The sequence below is a fragment of the Hirundo rustica genome, chromosome 17 (assembly GCF_015227805.2).
Source record: "Hirundo rustica isolate bHirRus1 chromosome 17, bHirRus1.pri.v3, whole genome shotgun sequence".
NCBI lineage: Eukaryota > Metazoa > Chordata > Aves > Passeriformes > Hirundinidae > Hirundo > Hirundo rustica.
Genome location: NC_053466.1, coordinates 9495216 through 9518030, shown reverse-complemented (window position 1 = coordinate 9518030; position 22815 = coordinate 9495216). Strand labels below are relative to the sequence as shown.

The window sequence follows — 22815 nt, the reverse complement described above, 5'->3', positions numbered from 1 at the left end:
CACGCACTGGAATTCGGATCTCGTGGAGCTCGTGGCTCCTCTTTTTCAGTGAAATCCTCTGCTGCTGAAAGGCTTCACATCACTCCTGAACAAAGTTCTACCTGGACAGACTTATAAACTCTTTTTTCTGGGAAATAAGAGGGGAAAACAGCAATATGGGAGGCCCTGGAAAGGAGGAAGCCATGGAGAGGGATGGACTCAAAGCCATGGTGAATGTCAGCTCAGCAGTTTCTGGCACAAAAGGCTGTGCACTGTTATAAAAATGTGTGTGTGGGGGGGTGGTTTCCAGCTACTTTTTTCCTAACAAAATAATAGAACTAAAAATGCATCTCAATATATTCTCCAGGGGCACACATAGACATCACTCCCCTAAAACCAGGATAGACTGACTGGTCCATCACTAGGAAACAACGTCATAAACATACATTTATATATTAAAATATAAAATATATTAATTTAATTGCATTTTAATATGTATTTATATGTTAAATCTATATAAACCCACAAAAGGCAGGGCATAGTTCTGCAACATTCTCAATCCTGAATGGCTCTTTATCTCATAGACACAACCTATTTTTTATAGCTACCATTTATTTATATATATAACTGATTTTATATATGGTTTTATATATTTTCATATATAATTTTGGATATATTCATATATCTACATAAAAAACCCACAAAGGTGGGCACATATTTGCAACCTTGAATGGGTCTTTATTTTACTATAATCATCTCATCCTGCCCTCCCTTAAAAAAAATGCCACCTTTGTAAAAGCACACAGCCATTCCTCTGCTAAGTTATTAAAATGAACATCAGAAATTATCCAGTAAAGGCAACGATGTTAACCCTTCCAGCCCTGCCAGGCCTGAGTGGGTGTATTTATATATTCCAAGTGTTTCTGTTCCCCGGATCGTCGACCGCAGCCCCCGCATAAAAATGCCAATCAATTTTTAGCACGGGCTCAGCGTGGCTTGATGCCATGCTCTTCATATGGCACCGAGCCCTTCCTAAGAGTCCTCCCTGTTCCACCTCCTCCCTCCTGCTCCAAAAAAATAAAATAAAATAAAACCCCGTGAATCCAAACCTTCAAATCTTTCCAGTGGCTGTAATGAAAGGGTGGTTTGGCAGCAAAAAAAAAAAAATAATAAAAAAAAAATACTGGTGGGGGGGACACATCATCACTCAAGTTCCAGTAGAAGCTGGGAGGCTGGCACGGGGTGGGGGGAGCTATTTCAAGGGGTACTGCCACCATAAATAAATAAATATTGACAGATCCTGCCAGGATCTGCTGGAAAGGGCAGGCAGGGAACACAGGGCACATTCAGGAGACCACGGGGATGATTTCGATGGAGCAGACTGAGCGTTACATACATATACCTTTTTTATACGTCTGCCTTGGCTTTTCTGGGGCTGAGCCTGGGCATGTTTGTACACAGGAGGACATTTGCCCGGTTTGAGGTGGGTTTGCAGGGCTGCAGGAATTATTTGGTGCCTGACAGCACAACTTTCCTGGCTACGGAGAGCCACGCTCGGGGCATCAACCACAACAACCAGAAGTGACCACCTACAGCTGGCTCCTGGGTGGGCAGTGGGAAAAACCCTCCCATCTGAAGGCCCCAAAGCAGGTCCCTCCAGCAGGAGCCAGAGGATCTCGGATCCGAGTGGCTCCTCCCCTCCTGGAGAATGCTCTGTTGAGAATCTCCATCTGTCTTAGTCAGAATCGTGGGTATGGCACCATTCCTGCAAAACATTTGCACCAGGAAGCAGCTTGACACACGGAGAAAGCTCCAAGCGAAGGGGAAAGCATGAAGGTAATTACCAGCAGGACCTGACATTTAGAAAAGGACATTAAACAGGATTTTCAAACAAGATTTAGGCTTGCTTTTCAGCTTAAGTACTTGCAGCCAAAACCGAGATTCCAAAAGGTCTCTTCAGCCACCTGGCCCTGGAGATCCCAATATTTTCTAACCTTTCCTTCTTCAGCCTGAAACCGCCACACCTCTGCTCCTGCTCTGCACATCCAGAACGGAGCAGGCAAACACTCCCCTCCTGCCAAAGCCCCTCCAGAGCCAGCAGCAACAGAGCACAGGGCTCTCCACCCCCATCTCCAGAGACAGCCGGAGCGGGCTTCAAAAAACTTCTCCCGAAACAAGGATGGGAGCTTTGCCTCTCAAGTGCTGTCACCTGGGAGAAGGGAACACTCGGGAATTCTTCCACACTAGCCTGGTGGCCAGAGCTTCTCCCAGCTAGTCCAAGTTTTTAATAGGCTAAGTCCACGGGCAGCCTCAGAGGTGAGAGCTTGGTACAAAGGTAAAGATTGAGAGAAACGCAAAGCCCCTGTGGCCAAGACAGCACCCCTCAGCTGAGGGCCTGCCTCTGCCACCCAGCAATTGAGGAATTCCCCTGGGAGCAGAAAGTGCAGGATTTTGGCCCCACATCCCGGGAATATTTCAACAGCCTGAAGTAGAACACCCCTGCAGTGCCGAGGCAGGGAGCGGCGCCGTGTCCCGCCTCAGGCCAAGCCACGAGGGACGCGCCAAGCACAGCCCAGGTGGCTCTGGTGGCCCTGGGAGGGTCCCCACGAGGGCGACACGCGTTACCTCTGCATCCTGGACATCCTGTGGAGCTCCATGTCGTCGCTGCCGCGGAAGCCCTTGGCGAAGGGGTTGTTCTCGATCTTCAGCTGGGTGATCTGAAAGGGAGGAAACGCAACGGGGTCATCGCCAGTCCAAGGCATGGCCTGGGAGAGAGGGGATAGCTGTTATTAAACCCAGGGCAGGCGGGATGGGAGGGAAAATACAGCTTGCAGGAACTCCAGCCGTCCCTCAGCTCAGGCACTGACCACTCCAGATGGGCCTTTCCCTAGAATGCTCCACAGGAGAAATATCTCCTGTCAACAGCCTCTCGCTTCTCCCAGCCTTGTCCCAGAACTAACATGTGGGACTGCTCACACACGTTTTTCTCTGGAGAAAATCTGCTTTCTCAGAGTTCTTACTTTCACTTTGCTGTTGGGACAGAAAAAGCTTCACTGCTCAGAGGACCAGGGATGTAAGTTGGCTCTGAACAAATCCCAACAAGTATTTTCTCATCAGCACACAGGCAAGACCAAAACTTCATCTCTCAGACCCTGCACCCCCTCTCCAGCCCAGTGAACCTCACCCTCTGGCTGTTTCAGACCACCTAAATATGCTCCAGGTGCCCTGCGTTTGCCATTCTGCCCCACACCTGGCAGCACTGCAGGGACTAATTACCTAAATTACTTTGAGGACAACTTCACCTGTGACCATCAAACGCTGGAGGATTTTTTTTGTCTCCCCATCAATCCCAGTTTGCTCACTACCTTGAGAATCTAAAGTTTAGCTGGATTAATCCCCTCAGACTCAACGCTGGCTCTCTTAAAACATCTACATTTAACATTTAAAGCAGCTGCTGGACAGACCATGCCCTTACCCAAAGGGACTGTGCTGTTCCCAGAGGTCCAATCCCCTCCTGCACTACTTTTCCTCAGGGTTTTGGTGAGCAGGGCTTGTCTTTTAAGCCAATATTAATTGTGGACCAGCAGCACCCTCAGCTGCCCCATGAATTTGTAAGAACTCACTTTGCCATGCCGAATCTGACGCACCAAATGTTTTGGTGCCTTGGCAGAGCAGGACTGAGCCTGGATCGGGTGTGTTACTGCTGCAAAGCCCCATAATTTGGGCAGAAGTGGGAGAAGTCCCCTTTTTTCTCTTTTCTCCATCACTGCCTGGCAGTCTGAGCTCTCAGCAAGGGATCAGCAGAGACACTTGCCCAGGAACAAAGACAACCTCGTGTTTGCCACGGGAGGAACTTCACGCTCTCACCGCGTTTTATGGAAACCCCGTCCTTCCTTCCTATTGCGAGCTGGCCAAGGGGAAGGAAAGAGCTCAGGATCAGCAGAGGGAGAACAGAGAGAGGTTCATGTTCACCGAGTCGAGCACAAACAACCGGGCCCAGCTCCCTGCCAAAATCCAAAGAGGAAAATCTGGCTCGCCCAGAGTCAATAGCAAGCCTCGCCAGGTGTATGCACAACCAGATTATTTTGCTCTTTTCTTGTCTTTCTTTGCATATTTTTTTTCCAAGGGCCGTTTGTGTGTTTGCCATTTTTGCCTCATTCAGCCCCAAATTTCTCACAGAGCCCCCCACCACACTTACACTTATCTCCACAGGCATTCCCATTAAATCAGGACCATACTTCAGCACATAAACAAGCCCTTGACACTTTTTTTTTTGTCCCTCATTTCATATTTCAAACAGAAGGGCAAACAAACAATCTTTTGGGGTCAGTTTGCCGGTTGAGCCATTCTCTAGCAATAAAACAGAGGCGCATTTTGTAATTAAAAGCCCCGAATTATTACAGAACCAGCTGTGTATTTCGCAAAGCCTATCGGTTTGAAGGTGGTGACTCTTCTAGAATGAATAATAGGCATTATTCAACAATTTGAATGTTCCTGAAGCCCTGTAAATGTAGGAGTTGTCCTCCCTCGCCGACCCCAATGGCAATATTTGCTCGCATAAGTGAAGTCCTTCAGTGAGTGAGGATTTACAGGATTGGCACCGGCACACAAAGGCACAAAGGGCCGGATTCATCCCAACCTGACCGAAGGCATTTTAACCAAGGCGCCTGCTCTGGGAGCCTCGGCTCCCTGCTGGAATCAAGGGAGGGAGATGGGGACTGCCAGAGGGCTCTGGGGTGGGTGGCAGGGCCTTCACAGGTCCCCAGAGCACTCTGGTCACTGGAGGAGGAGCCAGCAGTGCTCCAGCCCCTCAGCTGAATGCCCCGTTTGATTCCTCAAGCTTTTAATCACCCACGAAATAGCAGCCAAAATATCAAAATGGGACCTCAATATTGCAGATCCGTTGATTTGGGAGTAGAGGAGTCCCCTAACCCACATGAGGAACACACTTACAAGCAAAGATGTTGATGCTGGTGGCCGAAAGCCCCAAAGAATCACAGGCTGAAGAGAAACTTCAACCTCCTTAAAATTAAGGATCTGCTGGGTTGAAGGCACCTAAAAAACAGGGACTACAGGATTAGAATTAATCCTCAGACCTTTGCCGTACTTCAGATGGATTGGAGCTTCCAGAACAAAGTTTCCCTAGGAGACAACTCATGGCATCAGCCACCACAAAGCCAGGAGAGCCCAAGCCAGACTGAACAAAACTGTACACAACAAACCAGAAAACAGAGAAAAAGTTGGTGAATCCCTGCTTTAGCAAACAACCTGTGGAAGATATTTCGCTTGGCCACCATTTTGCCTGACTTCCAAACTCTTTCAGAGGTGGAAAAGCAAACACAGGGGTAAATAACCTTCTTCTGGATCAGTTTTGCCACAGCAAAACTGAGTTTAATTGACTACAACCCATGGGGGGGGGGGGGGGGGCACGGGGGAAAGAAAAGCTGTCAGAAAGTCAGATGACAATTACCTCATGAAAAATAAACCAAAATACAACGTCCTGCGAGGTCATTAAGACAGAGTGCCCAGGGCTGAATTGTACAGCACAGGTTCAATAAAACTGAAGGGCTTTGTTGGCATATTTGTTACTGAGGGGAACCGACGGCAAAGCTTCACCCGTTCCTGAGTCTGCCACAGACCCTCGGAGACCAGAGCTTTGTAGGACGGAGCCTCCCACGCTTCCACTTCTCAGGGCTTGTCTGACCTATGGGTTCATCCTCGCTTTAACGGGGAGTGACAGTTCCCAGTGGAATTGGGAATCCCAAAGGAATCCCTGGGCTGCTCCCCTGCACTCCTTTCTCTGGGCTAATTGGCCACAAAGCCCTTCTGCTGAGACCTTCCCAACAGCATCATTAGCTGCAGCATGACAAAATTCAGCTTTGCATCGAGGAAAGATGCTTTACTTCTTTTTCCTTTTCCACAGACGTGTATTTATATGGGATTTGTGCCCAAGGGCTCATGAATATCACTAGGACCGAAATCAAAACTACCATTTTGTATTATTTTTTATCAAGAACTTGCCATGGTAAGCTTTTTCTCGATTGCTTCTCACTTTAGAATTTGGAACAAAGTTAAAACTTTGTTAGGGGTGATGTGCTCCACACCAGGTGCTCTGGGCCCTGTTTTATTTACTTATTTTGCTATCAGCATAGTTTTTTTAAGTGTTTAAGGGAAAGCACCACACCCTGATCCCTTTGGGCACTTCTGAAACTAAGAAAAGTTTGCGCATTCTGCAAAAGGACTTCATGCTCTGCAAGGGAATGCGGATCCTCAGTTTCTGAGTTCTTTCTCAGATCTCTGCCACTTGGAGAACTTAAAACTGACTGGGGGAAAAAAAAAAAAAAAATCACCATTTAGTGATGAAGAGGTGCAGGTGCCCACCCTTGAGAGGTGCAGAGCACTCGTGGACCTCCCCGTGGGGATCTGTGCTCTCCCCGGCCTGCCCAGGGTGGCACAGAGGGAGCGGGACCAGCTGTGCCACCGCTGGAGCTGGCAGTGCTGGAAGCCAGGAGGGGCTGGCCAGGGGTGGAGAGCGCAGAGACTTTTATCTCCGTGCTCTCGCGTAGCCCAGGTGGAAACCAAGGCAGGACGGAGGAGGAAGCCAAACCAGAGGAGCGGGAAGGAGAGAAATAGATGAAGGCAAGGTGCCTGCTGAGCCCACGGACATCTGGGCCAAGCGGAGCAGCTGGATGAGGAGCTGGGACTCGGAGCCCGAGGCAAAGGCCAGGAGAAGGGAGGAGAGGGGGGAGTTGCTGGCAGAGGAGAGAAGATGCCGGACCCAAAGCCAGTGAAGGAAATGGGAGGGACTGGGAGGCTGCTTGGAGGTACTGGGGTGAGACAGAGGGGCTCATTGAGGAGGCTGCTGGCTCACGAGGACACAAGGACGAGGGATGGGAAGAGAGACCTGGCACGGAGTTGTGGGGGAAGGAGATGGGCGTGCAGGGGGAAGGACGCTGGAGCCAGAGGGTGACTTTGCCAAGCTTGAGGAGAGGGGCTGCTTTGGGGGTCCAGGGGCTCAGGGCTGGCTGAGAGCAGGGCTGCACACGGGAATCCCGTGAGATGCCAGCCCGGCCGCAGCACCGGCGGCCACTGAAGTGGCAGAGGTGGCCACCTACAACCTAAAACAAGGAGAATGGAGCTCTCAGGAGAAAACGCCCAGGCCCAAGGACCTGCCCACCTCCAGCCCTCAAACACAGTGACAAGAGTCCAGAGGCTCAGAGGGGACAGCAGCTCTCCAGAATTCCCCAGAATGACTCACTAGCGTGATTTTAGCACTGGGTCTTTTCAGGGGAAGGATGAGCTTCTCTATCCAGAAATCCCACCAGATATCTGGGAGTCAATCCAGTCTTCAGCCATGCTCCTCTGGTGCACACAGCATTTCTGGGTGCCTGTAGCATCCCACCTGGGGCTAACATTTCCTTAAAAGAATTTTGGCTACCAAGAATGTTAAATAATTTAGGATGGGGGGGAAAAAAATCATCATAAAACCGGATATCCTGAGGGGGGGAACCAATATAAAGCCCAAGTCCAGCTAAGGGGGAAAGTAGGTTGTAAAAATTAATGAGAATAATTGTTGTGAATTCTTGCTTTTGAAAGAACCCTCATGAGGGCAGAACCTTAATTATTTCTGTCTATTAGGTTCATTTCCTGGTCCTAAGCAGAGAGCTCGTACCTAATAAATACGAGCCAGTAACACAATGCTTTAAGCTACAGCAAAACGGTGCTTGACTGCAGGGGAAGTTAATATTTGGGAATCAACCCGCTTGCAAGCACCCATTGTGTAAATGGCGAGGAAATGAAATGTGCATGTGACCTTTTTTAACACCTCGGTTTTTCTGGGGTGTTTTTAAGGGTAGCAGAGAGGGGGGAGGTGACCAATGGAGCTGCTGACAACCGCCCTGAAAAACCTCACCAAAACTCTCCTCATAGCTTAAGCCTCTTTTTGGGGAGTAGGGCAGAGGAGAGGGAGAGCCCAGGGTGCTTAAATGTCTTTTCAGGCTGCCTAAAATATCAGGGGAAATAAGCACAAGCCCTACACTGGGATTGCAGCTGTGCTCTTGAAATAAATTGCCCTATCTGGAAGCAGGCAGGTATTTCTATAAGCTGCGTAAGCGTGGACTCAAATGCATTTTGGGCTGAGTCACACAATTAATTCTGTCACAGAATTCAGCTATTACAGAGCTCTTGAAACCTAAACCCCATGCAGGGATGGATTTGTGCGTGTGTGTGTGTGTAAAATGCATGGGTGTGTAAAACTCTGTGTAAAATATGTCAGAGGCTGGGTGGGGTGGATGGGAAGACTGCATGAGGGGTGAGCCACAGGTGAGGGGTGAAGGTGAGAGAGAAAAATGGGGGAAAATCAGAAGTGCGTGGGCAGGAAGAGCTGGGGACGCCCCACACACGGGGAGCTGCCAGCCTTTATGGCAGGGGGAAATGCAGCCTGCACTGCAAGAGGAAAATCTGGTGTTCTGAGCAAACTCTCAGCTGTGAAAGCTGAGCTCAGGTTTCTGCTGGTGGCAAAGACCCCAACCCAGTTTCACCAACCTCAGCTGGAGGATATTTCCCCTCAGCGTTGGCTGAGGAGAAATGCTGATGCATTTACCCCATCCCCAACATCATTCCCCATCTGCACTGGGGTGAGCTGCAAATTTTATTCCCTTCCCTGCAGGGAGATGCCATTGAGGGAAGATCATCCCCTGGTTTGTTTTTATGACTCTATCTTTCCCGACTGAGATTTTGTCTTGGGGCTGCAGCCACTCTTCCTCCGTTCCCTCCTCCCTGATCCCAAGCAGCAGGGGAAGAATGTGTGTGTCAGGGGGCAGGGGATGTCAGAGCCTGTAAAACGTGTCAGGGGTGTGTAAAATGTGTCCTGGTGGGTGCAAGTGTCTGCTGGGCTGGGAGTGTGTGTGTCTGTGGGGATTCCTGCCTGTGTCAGACGTGCAGATGTCATTTCTTATCACACAGATGTTGCTGATTTACAATCAGATATTCCTGCTCCTCCTAGCATGGCAATTTTCCCAAACTACTGTACTTACATGTTCCTACTTTGCTTTCATTTTATTTGCATGATCATTTCTTTTCCTATAAAAACAGCCCCGTTCCTCTTCAAAGGAGAGCAGTTCCATTCACGTGCTTTCTCCTCGGGAAATGCCTTTAAAGCAGGCAGTGTGTCCTGTTTTATTAACTCCCACTTCTATTAATATTATATCCTTTCTCCAAATCCATCAAGCAGAAGTTAAACTTGATTTTATAGCATCCACAGTGGAGTTATAATTTAAGGCATAATTTGGCAAGGACTCAGTTTGGATTCGGTTTGCTTCTCCCGGCCGTGCCAGCAGCTCCTATTTTAAAGGCCAGAGAAGTATTTTCCTTTCTCCCTAGTTATGGTGGAACACTCTTTCTTCTCCAGCCCTGCTCTGCTCTCTGCATCTTGCTGGCCAGCTGAAGAGTGGAGGAAATGCAATTGTTTCACACAGGTTTAGGAACCTGCATTTCCAGGAAAGCATCCAGGATTTCTTTGGGGTGCTTAAATGGCTTTTCTCCGTTGGAGAAACAGTTATTCTATGGGGTACAAAGGAGCCATCCTACCTGCCTGTGAGTACAAGTTTGTAGAAAGTGCTTTTTGTGCCATTAAGAGAGGGATTTGCTTTTCCGAAACTGAGTTTTCACGGGGCTGTGCCCTAGAGAAGGTCTGTAGGCAGTGGCAAGGGACAGCTGGTGACAGACATCCCTGATTCATCTGCGGAGAGCCACCCTGACCTCCACCCTCAACCTCCCCCCTCCTCTTCCTCCCCTGCCGCGTGGGGAAGCCCAAAACCAAGCGGGGAAGGAGCGGGAGCAGCGGGCTCCTCTCACAGAGGGGCAGCGACGGCCAAGAAACCCCTTATTCCACCCAGCCCTTTTCTATTCCAGCAGAAGACAAACCCGTCCCGTTATTTTCGAGCTTTGTTTGCTGATGTCGGGAGACGAGCCTCCCTTTTCTGCCCGGGCCTCCCGGCTGCCGAGCCCGCAGCCCCCCGTGGGCAGCCGGGTTATCAGCGCCCGGCCGCGGAGGGGAGCGCCCGGCTCCCTCCTCCAGATTAGGAGCCTTTGACCCGCGGGGACCGGGGGAAGATAAAGCAAACTTCCTCGGTTGGTCGTCTCCGTGTGAGCAAAGAGTCCTGGTGAGCTCATTCCCCCTCCCCGGCTCGCCCCGAGCTGGCTCTGGGTGCTTTGTATGGCCAGGAATAACAGAGGGGATGGGATGGGATGGGATGGGATGGGATGGGATGGGATGGGATGGGATGGGATGGGATGGGATGGGATGGGATGGGATGGGATGGGATGGGATGGGATGGGATGGGATGGGATGGGATGGGGAGGAGAGGAGAGGAGAGGGGGAGAAGGGAGAAGAAAAAGAAGGGGAAAAGAGGGGGAAGAGGGGGAAGAGGGGAAAGAGGGGAAAGAAGAAAGGACAAGGGAAAAGAAGAGAAGGAAGGGGACAAGGAAAAGAAAAAGGGGGGAAGGAAGAGGAGAAAGGAAGGGGAAAGCAGAGGAAAAAGGAGAGGGAAAGGAGAAGGAAGGAAAGAAAAAGGAGAAGGAAGGAAAGAAGAAGCAGGGCGGGAAGTGGGGCTGAGTCCCCCAGGAAGAGCAGCAGGAAGAGGGAAGGAGCGGGGTGCGGTTTGCCGGGCGGGGCCGGCCCAGCCCCTCACCTTGTGGTTTTGGTAGGAGGTGACGGCGATGAAGGCGGTCTCCGGGAAGACGTGGGTGCAGAAGGCGGTGTTCTTGGAGCCGAAGCCGTTGTTCTCGTCCGCTTTCACGATGTGAAGCCGGGGCTGGTATTTGTGCATGGAGTTCAGGATGATCTGGGCCAGGGGAGAAGGAGAGCACGTCCCGTGGGAATGGAGGGGGCACAGCACGGCGCATCCCCCCGCTTCCCAGGGCAGGGGAAGGACAGAGACGACCAGGAACCCACAGCCCCTTCCCCAACATCCTCGCCCTACTCAGGATTCCCCTCGAGGGGCAGATCGAGGGTAGGGGGGTAGGGGGTAGGGGCACGGAGCCCAGCCAGGAGCTCAGCCAGGAGCCCAGCAGGGCCGGGAGGAGCTGTCAGAGGAGGTTCCTCACCTGCTCCCCCCTCCCCGCACAAACCCTTGAGGAGCAAGAGCTGCTGGGGAAAATGGAGGGCCCGAGCATCTCAACACCCCCATCCCATCCCCGGGGGGTAAAGAGCGAAGAAAGGGCGATGGAAGAGAGCTGGAAGGATTTGGGGATTTAGGGCCATCCCTGCCGCCAGCCGCACGGGAAGGAGAGGACGGTGGCGGAGCCGGGAGGGGCTGACGCGCTGCGCTCCAGATAAAAAGCGGGTCCTGCCCTGCTCGGTACCGGGTTAATCTCGGGGGGAGCTGGGGGGCGGCGGGGGGCCGCTCGGGCCCGATAATGACTGCCGGACCCTGGCGACAGAGAGACGCAGCGCGTCCCGCCGCCGCCTTCCCCGTCCCGGGGGTTTAAGCAAATTGCTTTGACATCCAGGAAAGTCGTAGACATCAACGGTGAACGATCTAATGGTTTTTAATTTCATTACAGCGACTCTAATTGAGAGGCTCCTGGCGCAGCTCCTCCTCTGAAGTCCCTCATTGTCCCCTCAGCGTCTTCGGTTTGTTTGGAGGGACTTTTTCCCCAGAGCCGCCTGTTCCCAGCGGGGATGCCTGGCCCCTTCCCCCCGGGCCGGATCCCCCCCTTCTCCCCAAAAGCACCCCGGGCGTGGGATGGGCGCTGCTCCCCTCCCTCTTCCTTTCAGGAAAGTTCCTGATCCCTGGGAAGCGGCCCTTTGCCGCCAGCTCAAGGTGGAATTAAAACAAAACTCGAATTCTGAAAAGAAAAAGGAAATCAACCCCCGCAAATGGAAGTGCGAAGGAGAGGTGGTAGAAGGATGCTCAGCGTTGGGGTGGGCTCGGGACTCTGCTGGCTGCTCTCCCCTAAACCCCTCTCACTTCTTGGCTACCACGTGGGCGAGGATTTAATGGCACTAAATTTATCATTAAAAAGCGAAGGGAAAAAAAGGGGGGGAAAAAAAAAAAAACAAAAAACAAAAACAACAGCTTGGAAAAAATGAAACTGAAGTGTTGAAACGAGACTGAGAAAAATCCGCTCTTGGAAAGGGCTGGCGGGATTTGGGTTCACAAATTCGCTCAATTATATATATATTTTTATATATATATATACTATTCATACATGCACATATATATTTGCTCAGAGGAACTCGCATCTTTGGAGACCTTCGAAGGAGGGCTGTTCCTGGCTGCAGAATTCACACGAATTTTCACTGCCCCACGAGCCTCGCAAAGACATTTTTAATGCCCAAGAAGTTCTGGCGGGACTCAATTTTTTTCTAATTGTCTTTAATTATTACTTCTTTTTTTTTTTTTTTTTTCCCCCTCTCCTTATCAAGGAATCCACATCGTTATTTCCTCCGCTAATTATGCCTGATTGATTTTACCTCTTAGGCAAATTCCCAGAGGCAGCGGGCGGATTTTAACTCCCCACGCGATTAAACCCAGGCACCAAACGCTCAGCCAGGCCAGGAGAGTTTCACCCACTCGCGAACTCCCGGCCCGGGGGTCTGTAATCCACTCCCACCAAACAATCCCACCTTAAGGTTTATGCTTCTATCTTTGGGGAGTCCTCAGTGGGGTTGACCCCGCTCTCTCAGCAGTGAAAATAACGCCCCAGCACCCCTGGATTTGAGGGTGGGTGACACCGGCACCCCCCCGGTGGCAGGGGACACCCCCCGTGGGTGCCGGACACGCGCGGTGCCCGTCCCAGCCCCGGTACTTACATGTCCGAAGGGATCGAGGTGGTTGTTGGTGAGTTTGAGCTTCTGGAAGGAAACCAGCTGCCTCATCCAGTGGGCACCGGTAGCGGGGGAGTCGGGGTGCACGTACAGCCTGCCGGGCATGGCCGGCTCTGCCTTGCCCGTCACCGACCTGCGTGGGGACACGGGGCTGAGCTCCGGCCGCTGGGGACGGCCCGTGGGCTCCTGATCCCCTTCAATCCCCTCCCGTGGGCTCCTGCTCCCCTTCCATCCCCTCCCGTGGGCTCCTGATCCCCTTCCATCCCCTCCCGTGGGCTCCTGATCCCCTTCCATCCCCTCCCGTGGGCTCCTGATCCTCTCCCATCCCCTCCCGTGGGCTCCTGCTCCCCTTCCATCCCTTCCCGTGGGCTCCTGATCCTCTCCCATCCCCTCCCGTGGACTCCTGCTCCCCCGTCCATCCCCTCCCGTGGGCTCCTGATCCTCTCCCATCCCCTCCCGTGGGCTCCTACTGCCCGTCCATCCTTCCATCCCCTCCCGTGGGCTCCTGCTCCCCCGGCCATCCCCTCCCGTGGGCTCCTGCTGCCCGTCCATCCCTCCCACTCAGGTACCCCGTGCTGGGCAGAAGAGGCATTTCCAGCGCCGCTGGCCCGGGGAGTTCCCGAGCTTTGGCACCCTTCCCGTCGGAGATGGCTCTCCGTTTAACCCCATCCTTCCCCCTTTCCCTAATTAACGGCCCTCGAGCCAGGAGCAAAAGGACCGGTCCTTAAAGTTCTTCCTGCCCCGAGATATTCCCTTCCTCAATATAATTAAGCCACCAGCTCGACAATAACAAATAATCTCATCCTCAAAAAGGTCTCGTTAATTGCGACAGAATTTGTGTGCTTTTTCCCTCTTTTTGGAGGCGTTTCTCTCCCAGGAGCTGTGGGAACATCCCACTGCGCTCAGGTGAGGCTCCTGCCGCCCGGCGTTTTGCACGGATGAAGAAGGACGAGCCGCCGGCGGAAGGATTTCCCCCACCCGGGCAGCGCAGAGGTCTGGTCCCTCTCCCCCACGCGTGCCTACCATTTATTATCCGCGAATTTGTATCTGTGGTCATCGGCCGGGACAATATCCATCAACAGGATGTACTTGGTTTTGGGATTGAGCCCAGTGACCTTCACTTTGTAACTGGGGAACATTCGCCTGTTGAATAAACAAATATATAAACAAAAGTGTAAAAGCAGAGGGAGTTCGCCCGGGAGGTTTCGAGGAGACGTGGGGGGGGTCATTTAATAAAAGGATAAAGCCGCGTTCCCAGATGGATCTTCCCGAAACCTTTGGGATGCGGGACAAGTTCGGGCGGTGCTGGGTCCCATCCGAGGCGAACCGGGGGATTTATCAATGCAAAATCGGAATTTCGAGGCTGGCGGGTTTGTTTATTTGCCTCCTCGGGTGCCTGCTCGTCTATTCGTATTTTTACTAATTATTTCTTTCACCGAGGTTTTGAGTTTCCGATTTTTCGAACAAATCTGAGCGTGAGAACTTTTGGGGGCAATTCACTTCCCTCCCTCCATAAACCCGTGGAACAGGACAGGAAATTTGCCAAAAAAAAAAAAAAAAAAAAAAAAGTTTTATTTTAAAAGTTATAATATAGATACTTCTATAAAAAATATATATTTATATATCTTTCTATAAAAGTATATGTTTATAGAAATACGTTCTCATACATTACATATATAGAAATAGAAACGTTTTAAAATGCATTTATATGAACACCTCGAGGTTCCATGAGACAGACACAGAGGAAAAAACCCTGCACGCACTCAGGTGTGAGAGAAAATCCACGAAGAGCCGAGCGATCACCCCGAGACCGCGGCAAACACACCTGACAAATCCTTGGAAACCCCGGGATACTATCGCACAAGGCAGGGGCTTTTCGAAATATTTTCCATTACTGCAAGGCAGGCACTTAAACCACTGCTGTTATTTTAGTTCGAGCTTTCCAAATATTTAAAAATAAAGCAGATGAAAATGGAGCCCCGGACTTCAAACATGCATAAACAGAAAAAAAAAAAATTTTATATATATATATATATATATATATGTATAAAAATTAAAAAGCCCTACACCTCTAAAAATACCGCGCTCTTCTCCGAGGCTCTTATCGCTGCCGTGGGGCACCTGGGCTGGGCTTTAATTCGGAAAAAAAAGTTGAAGGGGGGGCGAAAAACGCCCAGCGAAGGAAGCGGGCGTTGAACTTTCAGGTTTTAAGGGAGAAGAAACCAAATTCCACCAGGAGATTAATCTGTATGTCCGTGGAAAACACCTGAGCAGCAGGAGCAGGGACTTCTCCAACAATAAACGCAGGCAGCGACATAAATGAGGAAACCTAGCCCGCACATCCCCTCCAGCCCCTGCCCTGTAAATGTCCATTTTATTGCTCTCCAGATGAGACCTCTGTCCACAGAGGTTTTTGTTTGAAATTTCTGCAAGGTGGTTTCTGTCTCCCTTCGAGAGTTGGATTTTTTTTTTTTTTTTCCTTTGTCCCTGTGAACAGGGTTTTTTTTTTCGGGAGATCCCAACACCGACTTCACCCCCCACACATCATCCCTTGGACACAAACCCCTTTCAAACCCATTTTTGCAGCAGCGAGGTTCGTGGGGAAGGCGAGATCCATTCGCTAAAACTTTATCCAACCAGCTCGGTATTTATATTTCCCCTCCATCTTCAGGCAAATTTTGGAAGACCACAACAAATACCAGATGACAGAGCAAAATGAAAGTTTGCCTTGTTGGTTGTGTCCCCAGAACCTAAAACTATTCCTGCACGTGGAGGCATTTTCCCCTTTTCTCCGAGGATTCCAATCAAAAATCGCAACGAAAAATCCTCCCTCGGGCTGCCCCCAATTTGTTGATAGGACTGGAGAGACTCTTTTACTGCGTCTCGCTGGCCGCTCTTCAATTTAACAACCCTCCACCGCATTAATATCCAGGATAATGTTAAATCCCCTCGAAAATACCCGCGTCCGCATATAAATATCCGCGGATCAGGTTTACACAGCCGGTCATGGAATCGATTAGAACCCCAATAAAGTTGGATTTGCAAGGCTGCGCATTTCCCCGCACGCCCACGCTGATAAACACCCGCATGGAAGCACACCCACATGATATTTATTTGCGGACGCGTCTATCTCTCTGCATCTAAACAGCTTCGTTATCTCTCTATAAACGGTAGCTTGGGACCTCATAGACTTTTAAAGGGTGTGACCTGGCCGGGCTGGGAATACTCGCCCCAGAGTGAGCAAAAAGTAAATAAAAATCTCTGTAAAATGGCACAAAACTTTGGGGGGGTGGGGGGTAAGCAGAAGAGCCAAACTGCTATAATAATAGTAATAATAATAATAATAATAATAATAATAATAATAATAATAATAATGGCCCACAGAGCTGCTCTAAACAAGGTTTGCTTTTTGGCCAAGTGGTCGCAACTCGCTCTCGCCTGGAAAGTTTCCAAAGGCCTGAAGTCGGAATTAATGATCCGACTGCTCTGGTGAAGGAAGAAGCCAGCAGGAACAACTTCTGCCGGGTCTGTCCAGGCAGGGAGGGCTCTCCCCGGCCGGGCAGTGACACACACACACATACACACACACGAGACAGGAGTGACCGAACCCGTGCCAGGGAGGTGCCCACTGCCCCCCGTCCGGGCAGGTGTGTGTCCCCCCGTCCCCGCAAACACGGAGAGCCCCCTGCTCTTACCTCCCGGCCTTGGTTATGATCATCTCCGTGCCCACCTCGTGGAACTTCAGCCACAGCTCGCGTTCGTGCAAAAACACCTTGATGCCCTCCATGCCCTGCGGAGCGGGGAGGCACAGAGCGTCAGCCCCGGGGGGAGCGGGGACAGACCCCGGACAGCCCCGGGGGGGCGGCCGGGCCCCTCACGGCCCCGCCGAGAAGCCGGCAGGGGACAGGCCGGGCTCTGAGGGCCGGAGCGCGGGGATGCTGCTCAGGGCAGGCCTGCAGCGGGGTCCTGCCGGCCGCGGAGGCGATGGGAAGGAACCCCGGAGGCGGCTCCGACTGCATCCTCCCGGAGAAATCCTCCGGAGCTCCGGCCCGGCTGCTCCCAGAGCCGACCGGAGGGGATTTACACCCTCCCACGAGTGATTTACACCCCCCGGCTGCGCTCTGCAGGCAGGACAGGAGAGCGGCGTCACCCCGCTCCCCTCGCCGCCCGATTTTCTCTTTCGCACCCAAGAGCTGCGAGCCCTAGGCTTGGGGCAGATGCCACCGTGGGGACACCACCTCCCTCCACCCGGGCCGGGAGGCACGGGGGGCACCCCCAGGCGAACCGAGCGCTTCTCCCCCTCGCTACAAACGCAGCCGAAGCGCCCCGTCAGCCGTGGGGGTCTCTTTCCAAACATCCCCGGTGGCCCCGAGCCCCCGGTGCCCACCGAGGCCCTGCCGAGCCTTGCCCGCACCCCCTGGGCAGCAGGGTCCATCGCGGGGTACCTGCCGGGGGACAAGCGTGGGGGGACCCCACAGAGGGCGGGGATCGCGGTGGGAGTCCCCTGTCCCCGCATTCCTCCCCCTCCGCTCCCAGCACGGCAAGGAGCCGAGGGATGGCTCGGAGGCCCCGCACGGAGCCCACGCGTGTCCTGCACACTCAGAGCCGGGGGGACGAGGGCTGAGGGAGGGGCTGAGGGGCACCCCAAGCTCCCCGTGTGGCCCTGGGGGTGCCCACGCGTGACAGCCCCGAGTGCCCGCTGGGCGTGTGGGGTGCAGCTGTGCCCGGCCTGGGTGTCCGAGGGGCGCAGCTGGATGCGGGGATGTATAAAATATATACATTTATGTACAGCTAAAAGTATCTCCACTCCGTGGGTGCTCGGGCGCGGGCACTCGTGGGTGTGGGGGTGCCGCTGCAGGGCGGGTTCCCCTCGCTGTTATCTCGGGTCCTGTGCCCTGCCTGCTCCTCCTCGGCCCCAAAACTCTGGCGGGCACATCCCCGCACCTTAAACACCGCTAGAGCAGCGCGGCGCCCACGGCCAGGTGAGGCTTCGCCCTCGCGTGGGGCCTGAAACAACCCGGCCACGCAGCTGGGTGGGGGCAAAGCCCGCAGGAAAAGGGGGGAAATGAGCGAGCGAAAGAGCGACGGGCTCGAAGGAGAGGAGCTCGGGCGCTTACCTGCTGGGTGAAGGCTGCTTGGGGCGAGGTGGGCGACTTGCTGGTGGCCCCCAGCTGCGCGTCCTGCTTGGCCTCAGCCTGCAGCTCCTTGGCCTCCGGATCCGCCGGCGTGCTGGGCAGCCCGAAGCCTTCCTCGCTATCCGCCATGTTACGCGCTTCCTTCGCCGAATCCCCCGCTGCAGGCGCACGTCGGGAGAGAGCAGAGATAAGAGACGCACGAGTCAGTGCCGGTGTTTAATAAAATCGAAGATATTCACGGAGCGGGGCGGCTCCGAGCGAGCGCAGCGCCCGCCGGGGCTGCCCCGACCATCCCCGCACTCACTTCCAGCCGCCCGGGGAGGGAGCGAGGCCCTGGAACTTTGGGAGAGGGAGAAATAAAGAGTTTTATTTATTATCGCAGCCCGCAAGGGATGATAGGATTTGGGGGGGGGGCTGGGGGGGGGGGTGGGGGGGAGGGAGGGGAAGGGGGGAGGCGGTATTATTGAATGCATCTTTTGGAAAAGGTAAACAGCGCGTTCTAGGGCGGCCTGGCAGCACCCGAGGGGCTGCGGGACGAGCAGCTCATGGCTCAAACGGCTTTGGAGCTGCGGGGATCCGAGGTGGGGGCTCCAGAGGCTTGGCCACATCCAATTCCTCCGGGCTCGCTGCAGCCCGGGGGGTTTAAAGCCCCAACTTTGCTCCCAGGGAAGTGGAAGCGTTCACCCCGCCGCAGTTTCGAGCAGGAAAACACCACTGACACACGAGGCCACTTCTAGCACCCGGCTCCCAAGGAAAATTCAACTTCTTGCACCTCTTACAGAAAATGAAAGATTTTAAAAGCCTGTTCTTCTCTCAATCTGGGCAGTTACAAGGGAAGCAAAAGGGTGGAGGAGAAAATTAAAATATAAAAGTGCAAATAAATCAACCGGACAAACGCTGTGCGAGGTAACGAGGGCTCGGGCCGGGGAACAAGGGCTGGAGTAAGGGCCGGGGTGAACTAAGCCACAACATTTAGGATGAGACTGCACCAGCAGACAAAACGAGCTTAAAAATTACACGGTTTATATCTGATGCGAGTAACCGCAGCGAGTTTTAAAAGCTGTATTTTGAGTTAGCTTTGAAGGCTCTATAAGGAATGGTAAAAGTTTCATAGCAACGTTTAAAAAAAAAAAACCAACACACCCAAATCCCAAATTATAAAAGCAATTGAACTATCTGTTATGTTTTTATTGTTCTTAAGGAGTTCGGAGTTCTAGCTGCTTTTTAAAAACAAAATAGTTCTTGCATGTTTCAAAGAAGGGGATTCAGTTTTGAAAGGCCAGCCATATGGAGGCAATATTGGATTTAAATACATGAGAATGTTTTTAAATGAGTTCTTCGCCCCGCGATGATATTTGAAAGCCGTTAAAAATCAAGCAGAGAGAGCGAAAAAAAAAAAAAAAAAAAAAAAAAAAAAAAAAAAAAAAAAACAATTCTCCTTTAATTCTCCTTTAAAAACGAAGGAAAATTGTGAGTGGAAAGGAGTGGGGAGAAAACGACCTTCCCCGCCGGTGGTGGGTAAGGCGCACACGGACGGATATATAATTTAAAAGTACAAAACGCGAGGGGACTCCCGGTCCGCACCTCGGCAGCTCCCGCAGGCACGGCCCGTGCCCGATCTCTCCCTCCTTCCCTCCCTTCCCAAAGGTTCTTCCCGCAGAGCCCAGGGCCGAGCGAGAGCGCTGTGAGCGCGGAAAGTGCGCGGGGCGCTGCGGGAGCCGCCGGGCCGGGCCCGGGCCCAGCCCGTGGGGGCAGAGCCGCAGCTCCAGGGACCATTTAAGGCTTTTCTCTTCCCCTCCTCCTCCTCCTCCTTTTTTTTTTTTTTTTTTTTTTTTTTTTTTTTGGTCCCCGGACTGTTGTGGTGTCTTGTTTGTTTGGGTTTGTTTTTTTTTTCCTTGGGAAGTGCCGCTTATGCTTTTTTTTTTTTAATCGATTTCCCTCCAGCTTGGAGCTATGATTCCCCCGGAGCTGACGAGATTAGGGGGTAGAGGGAGGGAAAATAATAATAAAAAAACCCCTAAAGCGTGTTTATTAAAACAAAGAGGGACCCAGCCATGGCAGCGCAGCCCAGCCCAGCCCAGCGAAGCCTCCTCGATGCTCTCTGCGCCCAGACATAATTAAGCAGATATAAAAATAATTATAATTTTAAAAACAGAGGGTGTGACGACAAAAAATAACCCCGCAACTAAGAGCATTTGGAGATCCGTAGCTTCTAATTTCTTTTTCATTTTTTTTTTTTTTTTTTTTCCCCTTAAAAGAGCTTCTGAGAAGAAATGGAGCTTGACAGAACCAGGCCGCGGTGGCTGGATGAGAAATGCATCTCGCTTTGCTAAAGTAGCACCGAGTGGGTTTGCGGGAGGGGAAAAAAAAAAAAAAAAAACACCAAAACCCACACGGGGGGGAAAAACGAAAGAAAATCAAACAAAATCAAATAAAATCACCACCCTCTGCTTTTGTTCCGGCTTTCCCCCCCCAGCGCGGCCCCGCAGAGCGCGGAGGGAGCGGCGGGCGGAGCGGCCGCCTCTCCTCGCCCCGCTCCCCGAGGAGCTCCCGGAGCCGCGGGCAGCGCCGCCCGCTCCGCCTCGCTCACGCACCCGCACACACGGAGAGGACAGACCCCGACGGACAGACATGGCAATGGAAGAGCCGTTACCTTGCTCGGTGAATTCCATGCAATCAATGCATCTCCACATATATAAATGTGTGGCTCTATTTCCCCCGTTTGCAATGGAAATTACAATGGGATCAGGCTTCTCGTGTGCATATTTCCTTTTATTTATTTATATTTGCGGATCAGCGTGTGAAAACCCAGCCTGGAAGAAAAAAATCTATCCAATGCGAGCCTGCTTCTCTCTGTCTCTGTCTCTCTGTCTCTGTCTCTCTCTCCTGCTCTCTCCAAACACTTCCAGGTTGTCAGACGCGCTAGAAAGGATCCTGAGACCAAGATAAAGCCCCCACCCCCACCCTTTTCTCAGCCTGATCTGATGCAGTTCTTCCCCAGCCCACTCTCGCTGCTGCCCACCTAAAAATAATATAAAAATTAAAAATAGCAATTAAAAAAAAAAAGCGAGAGGGCGAAAGAGAGGAAAAAGAAAACAGCACCCTCTTGGAAAAAAAAATAAAGAGGAAGAAGGGAAAAAAAAAAAGTTTCGGCCGGCTGGTAAGCCCCGCTCCTCCGGGCAGGTTCGCGGCGCTGCCGCTGTGCGCGGAGCCGGGCGCGCAGCGCGGAGGAGCCGAGCGGAGCGCGGAGGTGACGTGGGCTCGTCCAGCTCCGTTCGCCAAGTGCCGGGACCCACTGTCCAACCAGCTGGGATCCTGCTCCGGAGAGACTCCCTCTCCCACAGCCCTCCCTCCCGCCCCCTCCCCCCCAAACCTCCTTTTCCAGCCTATTTTTCTGGCCGGCAAACAAGAACAAGGCACAAAGACAATCATCAAACTCCCCAGCAACCCTCCCCCTCTCCTTTACCTCCTTCCCCGCTCCCTCCCTCCCTCCTTCCCTCCCTCCTCCATCCATCTCTCCCAGCCAAAGAGAAAATTCAGCGGCTGGGAATATCCTGCCCCCCCCCTCTAAAATAAATCGCTGGCTGCTCGAACTTCGCACCACCCCCGGTCTCCCCCTCCCGCCCTCACAGGCAGCCCAGAGGTGTGGATTTAAACCCAGCTCGAAATCTGCTGCTGCTCACAGAGGCCTTTCACTGGGGGGTGGGAGATGTTCCCCTAAAATAGATTTTCCTAATGAGTACAACCCCCCCCCCCCCCCCAAAAAAAAAAAACCCACTCGGGGGAGTGGGACCGAAACCCGCGGGGAGTGTGCGCGGTGCTGTGGCCTTGTCCCCGCATCCAGGCTCCTTCCCCTGCCCTTTCCCATCCTCTTCCTCACCCCTCGCCGCGCTGCCACGGCCGAGGGCCGCAGCCCCCCGGAGCTCAAATAATCAAGCCGTCAGCGAGGAGAGGGGCTGGGGGTTTATCTGCATCTTCCTTCGCTCTCCCTCTCTTTTTTTTTTTTTTTTTTTTTTTTTTTTGTCTTTTTTTCTTTTTTTCCTTTTTTTTTTTTTTTTTTTAATGTATTATTGGGAGGGTAAAGTTGAATAGGTCAGCGCAGGGTAAACAGCCTCCCTGTCGCATTCTGCAGGCTGAAGAGAACCAGATTGGCGAGGCGGATTTTTGATAAGACTCGGAATAAATGGCATGGTTCAGATCTGCTCTGCCCACCCTCCTCCTCCTCCTGCTGCTGCCGCTGCCCCCACCCTCTGCTCTCCGCTCTGTCCCGTCCCCCCACCCATCAAAAAAAAAAAAAATCCCCTCACTCTTTTCTGCCTCTCTGTCAATTTTTTTTTTTTTTTTTTTGGCTTTTCGAGGAAGTTTTCAGCAAATCCACCCTCGCTCCCAGCTCTCGCAGGGCGCGATAACACCGGAGCCCTCTGAAAGTTCGAGGTGAGGAAGGGGAAAGTCTGGGGGCCAGCGGCTCTCGGGGAGGGGGGTGCGCCTGCGGGTGTAGCTCGGCATCTCCCAAACCCTTCCCATGTGCGCGCCAGTCCCAACAGCCACTTGAGGAGAAACAGCCAACAGTAAACCCTCGCAAATAAAATAATAAAATAATAAAATATCTGCACTTGTAGCCGCGGAGAATAAGCCAGAGAACGCTACTTAAACAAACAGAGCGAAGCCTGTGCCATATCTCATTATTTTTCGAGGGGAAAGGAGCCGTGGAGCCTTTCCAAACACAAATAAACGAGGCGGAGGAGCGGGCGCTCCATCCCCCCGCGGGGAAGGCGGCGGCCGCAGGAGCGGCCCCGGCCTGGGGCGAGCGGGCAGCGGCGGCTCCGCGGAGCCCTTCCCCTGGCCTGGGCTGCGCTCCGAAAGGTGCAA

At 52.5% G+C, this 22815-nt stretch overlaps 1 protein-coding gene across 1 annotated transcript in view; it reads right to left on the bottom strand.

Annotated features, from left to right (window-relative positions):
* TBX5 (T-box transcription factor 5) overlaps positions 1 to 20641 on the bottom strand; it is a 37887-nt gene extending 17246 nt beyond the window's left edge. The window contains exons 1-7 of the mRNA XM_040080974.2: positions 20600 to 20641; positions 17929 to 18104; positions 16507 to 16601; positions 13835 to 13954; positions 12797 to 12944; positions 10671 to 10823; positions 2605 to 2696 (exon numbers count right to left, since the gene is read on the bottom strand). Of these exons, the coding sequence (XP_039936908.1) occupies positions 2605 to 2696; positions 10671 to 10823; positions 12797 to 12944; positions 13835 to 13954; positions 16507 to 16601; positions 17929 to 18104; positions 20600 to 20639 (824 nt within the window). The 5' untranslated portion in view covers positions 20640 to 20641. The remainder of the gene's footprint in view (positions 1 to 2604; positions 2697 to 10670; positions 10824 to 12796; positions 12945 to 13834; positions 13955 to 16506; positions 16602 to 17928; positions 18105 to 20599) is intronic.
* Between the last annotated feature and the right edge of the window lie 2174 nt (positions 20642 to 22815).